This window comes from Dipodomys ordii, unplaced genomic scaffold (genome assembly GCF_000151885.1).
Source record: "Dipodomys ordii isolate 6190 unplaced genomic scaffold, Dord_2.0 Scaffold190, whole genome shotgun sequence".
In the NCBI taxonomy this organism is placed as follows: Eukaryota; Metazoa; Chordata; class Mammalia; order Rodentia; family Heteromyidae; genus Dipodomys; species Dipodomys ordii.
This window is the reverse complement of record NW_012267406.1, coordinates 467364-478766: the sequence shown is the minus strand read 5'-3', so window position 1 is coordinate 478766 and position 11403 is coordinate 467364. Positions and strand designations below refer to the sequence as shown.

At 42.3% G+C, this 11403-nt stretch overlaps 2 protein-coding genes across 3 annotated transcripts in view; one reads left to right on the top strand and one right to left on the bottom strand.

Annotated features, from left to right (window-relative positions):
- The first annotated feature begins 3266 nt into the window (after positions 1–3266).
- On the top strand, positions 3267–3833 carry Crh (corticotropin releasing hormone). The gene has a single exon (XM_013034488.1). The coding sequence runs from the start codon at positions 3267–3269 to the stop codon at positions 3831–3833; it is 567 nt and encodes a 188-aa protein (XP_012889942.1).
- Positions 3834–5904: 2071 nt separating this feature from the next.
- The window catches only part of Trim55 (tripartite motif containing 55), a 38834-nt gene continuing 33335 nt past the window's right edge, over positions 5905–11403 (bottom strand). The window contains exon 5 of one of the 2 annotated variants that reach the window (XM_013034483.1): positions 5905–6217. In XM_013034483.1, the coding sequence (XP_012889937.1) occupies positions 6095–6217 (123 nt within the window). In that variant the 3' untranslated portion in view covers positions 5905–6094. The remainder of the gene's footprint in view (positions 6218–11403) is intronic. The other variant, XM_013034482.1, reaches the window with a different exon arrangement.

The following is an 11403-nucleotide window of genomic DNA, read 5'->3' as shown; positions in this document are numbered from 1 at the left end:
TGCCCATAATTCTAGTTACTCAGGAGGCTGAGATCTAAGGATCTTGGTTCAAAGCCAGCCCAATCAGGTTATCTCCAATTAATCACAGTAAAGACCAGAAGTGGCACTGTGGCTCAAGTGGTACAGTGCTAGCCTTGAGCAAAAGGTGCTCAGGGATAGAGCCCAAGCCAAGAGTTCAAGTCCCAGGACCAGAAAAACAAAACAAAAACAAAAAGAAACTAAGCAAATCACTAAGATACATTTCAACTTAAGAAAAATTTCACAATAACAGAAACCAAAGTTCTGTTTCCTCTCACCTCACCACCTGCCTTTAACACCTGCCCACCAATATAAATTGCAGGCTTCTTTCAGAGGTGCATCCATTTTCCTAATCATAACCTATTATCAGCTCTATTTTCCCAGAACACACTTTGCTTTCTCTTATGTGCTCTCTTATGTGAGAAGTATATCCCATCAACACTGGTGTGGTGGTACATGTCTGTAGTTCCAGCACTCAGGAGTCTGAGTCAGGAAGATAGAGAGTTTGAGCTCAGCCTGAGCTACATAGCAAAACCATAACAAATAAACAAGCCAACAACACCACCACATGCAGTCTATAGTACAACACTCTTACAATGAGCTGCAACTTCTCAGGAACTACCAGCAATTCTCTCCCTACCATTTTGCTTGTTTGTTTTGGGGGTTTTGTTGTTGTTGTTGTTTTGCTTTTTGTTTCTAAGAGCAGTTATGGATTAGTATAGACTCCAAATAGGAGTTGAAATATGTGTTGCATCATTTATCACTTAATCTACAAAGGAAGCAGCAGAAGTAACCGGAAACAAAGAAAAGGAAATTTCTGACAAACAATCCTGGTGGTTATCGGCAAGCTGAATTGAATCACAGATACCAGAGTTTGTAACTGCCTCTTCCATTGCAGAATTAATGGCAACTGCCTCCCACTTCTTTGAGACTGACAACCCAAAATTTGATAGTGGTTTATATGTTTAGCATTCCATTCTGTAGTAATGTCAGAGAGCACTTATTTATGATATTCATGTGTAATACATTCAAATTTGGAAGCAGAAAGAATAACCATCTCTCTTGTTCTCTCACTGTCTCTTGCTCTCTGACTGTCTGTCTTCTGTACATTTGGAAGTAGAATAGAGATCATCTTTTGTAGACTTGGTTTACCAAGGAACACATGCAACTGATGTGAGGCTCCTGAGATCAGGCAACTGGACCTTCTCCAGCACAGAATGAGAAGTCAGAATTTAACAGGAAGTTCAAACCCTCTTGTTAGGTTTGCATTGAGGAAAGGTAAAAGAAAGGTTGTTTAATTCATGCACCTTGGACTGGTCCTCTTTCACTTGAATTTATGAATAGAGAAGTCTACAATAAATTTTAGATTCTGGGAGGAGAAACAGGAGCAGTGAGATTCTCGGAGAACGTTCATTGCAAGCCTCAGGGATGTGGTTGAAATGCAAAAATTGCCATGATTTACATTTTAAAAGGTAGGGAATCTTTTTTTTTCTGCCACAGGCCCCTTGGACATTTATAACATCATTATAGGCCATACATAACTACCAGTACAGGCAGATGGACAGCGGAGTATAGCTATTTGTCCCATCATGTAATATGATTTTGCTGGCCTTATATACCACACCACCTAACAGGGATTTCTCACCCCTGAATTTTAAAAAGGCTGGAGCTATATGTCAAGAGACTTGCTGATTTCATCTCTGCAGGATCCTGCTGCTTTCATCTGCACTTGGGAGAAAAAGAAAAGGGATAAAAGCTTAAAACCCAATGTCCCACACATCTATCTTCGGGTTCTTTTGTCCCTCTCCAGGAAGAAAGACAGCAGGAGTCTTTCTTCTTTTTCTTTTTTTTAGCCTAGCAAAGAGGTCATTTCAGGTACGGAGAGGATCCTGAGATAACTGGTCAGAGAAGTTAAGAAGGAAAAGACCTGGGGGTCCACATCCATCCGCTTTAACTGGTGGTCACTTGCCCAGCTTTGGTAGACCTTGTTTCCCATGTCGCCTCCTCTTCTCTCCTCTCCTCTGTCTCTTTTCTAACCCTCCATCTGGCCTTCAGTAGTAAGAGGTCAGTATATTCACACTTGGGAAATCTCATTCAAGAATTTTTGTCAATGGACAAGTCATAAGAAGCCCTTCCATTTTAGGGCTCGTTGACGTCACCCAGGAGGCGATAAATATCTGTTGATATAATTGGATGTGAGATTCAGTGTTGAAATAGCAAAACTCTGTCCCTCGCTCCTTGGCAGGGCCCTATGATTTATGCAGGAGCAGAGGCAGCACGCAATCGAGCTGTCAAGAGAGCGTCAGCTTATTAGGCAAATGCTGCGTGCTTTCTGAAGAGGGTCGACACTATAAAATCCCACTCCAGGCTCTGGTGTGGAGAAACTCAGACAATTGAGAGAGTGAGGAGAAAGAGACAAAAATAAGGGAGTGGAAACTGAGAGGAGAGGAGGAAGAAAGCCTTCAGAGAAAGCCTCGGAGACCACCCTCTGCAGAGGGGCAGCTGCGCCTGGTTCACCTGCGAAGCGCCTGGGAAGGTAAGGGAGCGCCTAGACGGAAGGCGCACCAGCTCTGCGCAGCCTGGTGTGTGCGTGTGTGTGTGCGTGTGTGTGTGTGTGTGTGTGTGTGTGTGTGTGTGAGAGAGAGAGAGAGAGAGAGAGAGAGAGAGAGAGAGAGAGAGAGAGGTCCCTGGCTGTGCCTTAAAATTCCAACCATAGCTAGGATGTGGCAAAATCAGACTTTAGACGGCTGTTTATCTTTACCTGAACTGCCCACTTGCCATTCACTCTCGTTATGAAGGACTCCCACTACCCTATATCCATCCCGACCCCCAGGGAAAGGAAGCAAGGAGAGGGATGGGGAGATAAAGAGACAGACAGACAGACAGACAGACAAGGAAGGAAGTAGTTCTCAATTTGGAAGACCGCTGAAATGGTCCGGAGGGGACGGATCAATCCCCTAAGCTCGGGGAGATGTTCTGGAGATGGGTTTTGGGAAGGGCTGAGCTCCGGAGTCCTGCCTGGGAGGGGTGGCTTCGGCGGGAGCCTGGCAGGCATCCTCTTTCCTGCTCCCGAAGCCCTCCACCGGGAGCTTCAGGACCTCGGACAGCGCCCCGCAAGCCTGCGTGCGGCGGGACGACGCCCCGCGCACCCCGCCGCTGAGCTGAACTCTGACCAACTCTTCCTTTCTCTCTCCCCGGTCCGCTCCCGCCCGCCTCCGCGCACCCCGACCCGCAGCCAGCGCCCCATCATGCGGCTGCGCCTGCTGCTGTCCGCGGGCGTCCTGCTGGTGGCTCTGCTGCGCTGCCCGCCGTGCGGGGCTCTGCTCAGCCGGGGGTCCGCCCCGGGCGCCCCGCAGCCCCCGCGGGGCCCCCACACCCTGGATTTCTTCCAGCCCGAGCAGCCCCAGCAGCCGCAGCCTCGACCCGTTCTGCTCCGCATGGGAGAAGAATACTTCCTCCGCCTGGGGAACCTCCACAAGAGCCCCGCTCCTCGGATGTCGCCCGACTCGTCGGCCCTCGCCGGCGGCAGTGACAACCGCCCCGGGTCCCATCAGGCGGCGGCCGCCAACTTTTTCCGCGCGTTGCTGCAGCAGCTGCCTCCGCGCCCGCTCGACAGCCGCGCGGGTCCCGCGGAGCGCAGCGCCCCTGGCGGCCACCAGGAGGCGCTGGAGCGGGAGAGGCGCTCGGAGGAGCCGCCCATCTCGCTGGATCTCACCTTCCACCTGCTCCGCGAAGTCTTAGAAATGGCCAGGGCCGAGCAGTTAGCGCAGCAAGCTCACAGCAACAGGAAACTGATGGAGATAATAGGGAAATGAAACGGTGCGTTTGCCCGCCCCCTCCCCCGCAAAAAAGTTTCTGCACTTAAGAGCAAAAAAACAAAAATTACAAAAAAAATATTTAACACACAGTATTCTGTACCATAGTGCTGCTCTGATACCATTTGTTTATTTTTATATAGCTCGAAGCATAGAGAATGTACAGGGAGAGCGCCCATACCCCTCCGTTCGCATGCACGAAGCGCACCACGTGCAGTCAAAGAAAAACAATGTTATTTGTGTTGTCTGCTTTCAGTCCTTGTGTCCAGATGTCTTACTAGTGACGTTTGAGAGAAAATGTAGACCCGGAAGGAAGCTGATGGAAGTTATTCTAAGGTTTTAGTCGCGATCAGAGCCAAAGAGAATACTCTTCTCTTGAGTGGGTGGGTAAGACGAAATGTGTATGCGCTTTGAACCAACCTTTTCTTGTAAACGTTTCAGTAATAAAAACATCTTTCCGATCCTTGGTCATTTTGGTCGTGTAAAAGAATGTTGAATATTTATATTTTTAATAAAAGCTGCAAAGGTTATTGTGCTTTTATTTGTCCTTTCCAGAGCTCACACGCGAGACATGGCCTCAGCACAGGCAGGGAAAATGATTAAATCCCATCAAACTTCCTGCTTTTTGTTCTCCTCTGAAAACGCAAACATTTGTCAGTGGCTCACACAGACCAACTCTGCAATTGCCATGGGTTAATCTCCTACTTCAGATTTCTCCCTTTCCTGTTTCCTTCCCTTGTGCCACAGCTAAGGTTGAGTTTTGTAATTGGGGAAGTTTCTTCCAGCTTTACAACTTGGTAATTTCACAACCTGAAAAATCGATCATAATGGAAATAACACCTAAACCTGATTAATCTTGAGATGTGACATAATTAGGGATAACAGGGGCGTTGGAGAGACAAGTGGAGATTTGAGGCTGACATTCCTGAAAATTAAAGGCCAAATGTTGCCGGCTTTCCATTTCATGAAGCTTTACTTTGGTACTATAAAACAAGCTATTTTTCAAAGACTACTTATAGGAGAAATTTGATAGAAATCAACTAGACATAAAATTTAGGGAACTTTAAAAAAAATAATTGTTAACTTTCCTAACTATACAGATACCATCTGTATTTATGTCTATGCCAACCCTAATCACTTTGAGTCTTAAGTCTATGAGCTACCTTTACTCCACTCTAAAACTCAATAGCACATCTTATTAATTTTATGACACATTTACCTTTAATCACTTAGTTGTAGTTTTAAAAACTTTAATCACATGATTTCTACTTCAAAATTAATTTATATGAATGAAGATGCTTCTTTCCAAGAGACCTTGAAGTACCCTTTTATTAATAGAGTAATAATATGAATAATATGAAACACTGAATAAATTATATTTTTTAAAAACAGCATTTATTTAATAGTTCATACAGAATAAAATTACTCTTATGTTATGAAGGAGGCCTCACAGTGGAACAAAGAAAGCATGATTTGTGTGTGTGTATGTGTGTGTATATATAGGTGTGTGTTATATGTAAATATGGTAATATATACATATATATGCATATATGTATATGAATACACTCAGCCACTTAGTTTAATGGATACAGGAGAAAGTAGGCAGTCCCTGCTAGAAGGTCTTTTCCAATTAAATACTTATAGAGGAATATCTAAAACTAAGATTAGAAAAAAGGTCACAAGAGCTGTCCTAGGCCTTTGAAAGTGTCATCAAATTCAGAGGACATTTCTGGATATCCACTGAATCTATTATGGAAAAGAGAAAAACTGCAAAACATTTTCATAGCTTTGGTCAATGACTTATCTTTTGTCCATGTTCTGATAAACGGGCCACTTCTGATGACACTGAATTCGGTATTCACCTGCCTTGATATTGCGGAGAAGGGAGAAGAGGTGAAGAGCTTCTATTACACAAAAAGAAGCCAGTGACTATGAAGGACAAGTGTGCAGTGCCCACTTTTTTCAGGACTTGCCACTTGTAACTGACGAATGCACAACTACCACACCTACACACCTTCACATTTCCCACACAACAAAAGATTTACCTAAGCTCCAGTTTCCCTTTCTTCCCTTTCGGAAACCATTCTTTCTCTCCATGTGTTAAGTATGTTATCTGGAATTAAAGGTATCTTTTTTTTTTCTTTCAGAAATCCTACTCAGAGGTCCCATTCATCATTTGCATCATCTGAATATCCCCTAGGGTCTCGCCAGCCTTGTGCATCTCAGCCAGGTAGACAGAGGGACAGCAGCTGGAATGGGAATCATTCATTCAGGGAGTTCAACCAGGAGAAGGAAAAGACATGGCGAGCAGGCTCCACCTCGGGGCCACTCCCACTCCCTGAAGCTGCAGCCTGTCCCTGGGGAGAAGGGGCCTCAGATCCAATCTGCAACAGAAGAAAATGTGAATCAGAGGAAGCAGTTAGTCCTTAGGGGGCTGGCCCACTTACTTCTCCCCTGAGGAGAAAGAATACCACTACTACTACTTTACTACTACTTTAGTAGTAGTAGTGTCATTAAGTGGAACATAATCATGAATAGGACAGGACATGGGAAGCAAGCTCTGGTTATCTTAGCTATGGTCAAAAGCCATGAAAGTAATTCACAGTCATGATCGCCAAAGGGACAATAGTAACCCATGCAGAGAAAGGAAGACCTTGAAAGAAAGAGTCCAGTTTATACCTCTTACATTCAAATTTACTTGTTCATGACTCACTGAGATGAGGTCTCATTAAAACATGGCAATAAGGGTTTAGAAAAATCTGCAGAATTTAAAGAAAAATATCACTGGGGGGTGCACCTAGTGCTTGGCTAGTATGTGTGAGGCATGGAAGGCAGGAACACCATCCATGCACTGTAAAAACGAAAGGAAAGGAAGGAAGGAAGGGAGGAAGGAAGGAAGGAAGGGAGGGAGGGAGGCAAGGAGGTAGGAATCAGTTTAAATGGCATTACTATATGTATGGCATTGTAATACATATTAATAAGGTCTCTCCACTGCTAAAGTAAGAAGTTTCTTATATATATATATGTATATTCACATGTAACTTAATTACAGGAATGTGTTTCCAAAATACATATCATTAGGAATTTCCTTATTGTGTGACCACCATTGAGTGCTCACACAAACTAATAAGGTTGCAATTTCATTAGGAGATACATCATATGAAAACCATCATAATGTAGTATCTATTACTGAGGGAAAACACACACAGAGATAAATAGATAGATAGATAGATAGATAGATAGATAGATAGATAGATAGATAGATAGATAGATAGATAGATAGATACCTTTCTTTTGCCCAACTCTTGAGGCTTGAACACAGACCCTGAATGCTGTCCTTGAGCTTTTGTACTCAAGGGACTTGAGCCACAGCTGGAATTCCAGCTATTTGGAAGCTAATTGGAGATTCCAGTCTCAAAGAGTTTCCTACCCAAGCTGACTTTGTGTTGTGATCCTCAGATCTCAGCCTTCTTAGTAGCTAAGATTAGCAGTGTAAGCCATCAGCACCCAGCTTAAATTTGAGTAGATCATGAAAGGCTATTTTTTCTGTAGGCTATGAAATCTAGTCACAATATTTATATAAAACAAATCTAATATCAATACTTCTAAAGAGATGCTTTTTATAAACATCTGCCTTTTATAAACAAATTCATCTCATCTTATAAGTGAACTTCATTTGTGTTATTTTTGAATTTTTTAATCATAGCTTAATGAATGAGGATCAATCATAAAGGCCTTTTGAAATGCAACTTTATTTTATTAACTCAAACCTAACATTTAAAGGTGCCATGACCAGCATAATTCTTCCCAGGGAAACTATGGGAAATGGATAAACATATTCTCATGCTTCACTAAGAAAACTCCAGCCAGACTGGAATGCCCCAGATTTCAAAGCAATGAGACACACGCATGCATCACACAGCCCTGGGTGACTTGTAAAGGTGCCAGATGAAGGGAAGGTACATGGCCCAAGCAAAGCGGAACTTTGGTGACTATATTGTCTTATTTCCACTCAAAGTGGGTTTGAGAGGAAAGTGAATGTTTGCCCTATACAGACTTGCCCCTGAATTTATATATTTTGGGGGTGGTATTGTAAAAATTAATAAATTATCCTAGTCCTTTTTGCATTGGGGTTATCTTTACGCCATCAGACTGATTCCTGATGGGAAGTTAAGAAGGAGTATGAAATCCTCATAGCTACAGACAAATAAAAACAGAAGCACACAGTTGTCAGTAAAGAAGTAGCTGAAATAAATAAATGAAAATGAACTGTTTTTTTAAAAGAAGAATATCACTAGGTTCTGTGGGGAATGAGTTAGCTACCACGACATCCTTGAAATTGAGATGGAATCTGCATTGTCTTGACAGAATCCTGTGCCTGTTTATCCTCATCAAGCTCTTCTCTTCCTTATGCAAGTCACTTTGCCCTTACTAATCCTAAAAGAGAACAAACCAAAACATCCCAAGGGATCTGTGCCTGTCACTGAGATGTGGATTATTGTTTTCCATCTGTTCCATTTGAGTGAATAGTAAATTCTGCTTGGAATTTACTTAGTATTAATATTCTCTTCTATAAAAATAGAAATGAAATCCTGCCTTATAAGGTTGTTGTAAGGAATGAATAAAGTAATGTACATGAGGTATTTTACAGTGCTTCATTTATATTAGGCCCTTCCTTCCTCCCTCCTTCCTTCCCTCTCTTCCTTCCTTCCCTCCTTCCTTCCTTCCACCTTCTTTCCTCCCTCCTTCCCTACTTATTTATTTAACTTTGTTAACTACACAGACACCATCCATATTTATGTCTATGTCAACCCTAATCATTTTGAATCTTAAGTCTATGAACGAGTTTTACTAAAGCATCTTATTAGTTTTAGGACACATTTGTCTTTGGTCATTTAGTTACAACTTTAAAAAACTTTAACTCCCTCCCTCCCCCTCTCCCTCCTTCTCTCTTTCCTTCCTTTCATTCTTTAGTCCCTTCCTCTCTCTTCCTCCTCTCCTCTTCCTTCTCCTTTTCTTTCTCTCCTCTTTCTTTCTTTCTTTCTTTCTCTTTCTTTCTGTTTTTGTTCGGTCATGGGGCTTGAACTCTAGAGGCTTGGGCGCTGTCTCTGTGCTCTTCAGCTCAAAGCAAGCACTCTACCACTTGAGCCATAGTACCATTTCCAGTTTTCTAGTGGTTTATTGGAGATAAGAGTCTCATGAACTTTCCTACCCTGGCTGGCTTTGAACCCTGATCCTCAGATCTCATCCTCCTGTGCAGTTAGGATTCCAGGCATAAGCCACCAGCTCCTGGCTACCTTCTCCTCTTTCTTATGACAGTGAAGATGCTCCTCTGCAGCCCATAATGACTCAAGTTCTGTTTATGATGTGATATATACAACAGTAACAACTACCAGCAAGAAATGACAACAATATGACATTTGCAAGATGACCTTTCCAGAATTAGACATACTCCATAGGTTGTTACCCCTTTAGCATGTTGTAATCATGGTCAACCATGACTCTGCTGCATGTATGGCTTATCATATGTGTATGTATGTATGTATGTATACATGCATGTCTGTATATTCATGTTCTCTCAAATAGTTTTCCAAAGGCTGGTTCTCCTCCATTATACAAGTTTCATTTCATAGGAAGATGAACATCCCATGAGACAGCTGGCTGCCCCTTCCTGCTTTGTTTAGTCTCGTTGATATGCAAGGTGAAAGAAAGATTACTAGTCACGTATTATGTCTAAATTTTACACATTTTCCTTAGGTGCAAAACATATAAAAGTACAACCACCATTTAACACTTCAGGACTGCAGGTAATTTGACAAATATGACTTTAAGTCATAAAACGAAACCAGACAATGGAGTGAGGAGGCAGCATCTCTCGCTGTCTCAATGCTCAGAGCCAGTTCCGTCAAGATCAACAAAAGCCAGTAAAATGAAAGAGTGCACTCTTCTTCAGAGAAAAAATTAGTTTACCTAGATAGCTTGACCAGGAGTTCTGAGCATTAATAGGTTACAGGAACATGAAATATTTTCTTTCTTTCTTTCTTCTTTCTTTCTTTTTCTTTCGCTTTTTCATTTTTGCTATTACTATCAAATGTGCTTTGAGAAGGGAAAAAAGAATGTCAGATCATGGTGGTAGAATATTGCTTCACTTCACTGCAGATCAAGGTGAGGTGAAGTGCTTCTATCCTGAGCCCTGTGTCTGCAGGCTTTGTCCTCAACACATGAGGTCATCTGGAATCCTTGCTCACTGCTGTAATTGAGAAGCATGCATCCTGCCAGAGGCCCGGGGACATTAGGCTGTGTGATGAGGATGGTTAAGTAATGGATGGCATGTGCCTGACCTGGCCTGTATGGCTGCAGAGTACTTTGAAAAGAACATGAATGAATATATAAGCATCAAAAACTCAGAAGTGAAGGCATGAAGAAAGAAGAATGAGTGCACATGACTGGTGCGAATGTAAAATAGCTTAGCCACTATGGAATATATAATATGCAGGTTCATCAAAAAGTGACACTGAGAGAACCACCTGGCCCAAAAGTTCCACTTTGGAGTATATAATCAAAAGAACTGAAAGCAGGAATTTACATGGCTTTGTACTCGTATGTCCCTAGGAGCATTACTCATAATAGCCAGGAAGTAGAAGCAATGTAGTGCTCATCCATAGCTCGGTGGAAAAATATAATATGACATACACATACAATGGAATATTGGCCAACATTAAAAAAGGAAATTCTGATCAATTCAATTCAATTCTATTCTTACTCATTGTACAGGTGTAGAAAGTGGGACACAAATTATATGTGGAACTAACCCTGAAGATACACAGGTAGGAGGTAATAGAGCTATCAGTCTCCTCTAGGTACTATTTCACAAATTTTATTCTATAAAAGACTATTTCTACACAGTTTCTCACCAAAAAATGGAAGCTAGTGATGAAAATGAAAACATATCATGCTGGGTGGCTGTATAATCCTAGCTACTCAGAAGGCTGAGATCAGAGGATCACAGTTCAAAGCCAGATCAAGCAGGAAAGTCTGTAATATATATTACAGACTTCTGTCCAATTAATCATAGAGAAAGCCAGAAGTGGTGCTAAAGAGCTAGCCTTGAGCAAAAAGAAGTTCAGGGATAGCAACCAGGCCCAGAGTTCAAGCCCCAGGACTGGAGAGAGAGAGAGAGAGAGAGAGACAGAGAGACAGAGAGAGAGAGAGAGAGAGATTCTGACGTGCTAGAACATGGGTGAATTTTGAGCATCTCAGGTAAAGTGAAATAAGCCAGACACACAAAGACAAATATTGTATCATTCCACTTAGGTGAATATCTAAAGGAATCAATTTCATAGAAGCAGAAAGTACAGTAGTAATTGCCAGGGCCTGGAAGTGGGAGTGCGGTTGCAAGGAGAAATAGAAAGGTTTTGTTTAGTGGGTAGAGTTTCAATTTTTTCAAGATGAAAGAATTCTGGTGGTCTGTTCCATGGTGTGAATGTAATAATACTATTGGACTGTATGCTAAGAAATCATTAAGATGGTGAATTTTATATTCTGCCTGCCTGCCTGCCTGCCTTCCTTC

Coding starts and splice junctions, on each gene's coding strand:
- Crh (XM_013034488.1), top strand. CDS start 3,267: ATGCGGCTGCGCCTGCTGCTGTCCGCGGGCGTCCTGCTGGTGGCTCTG.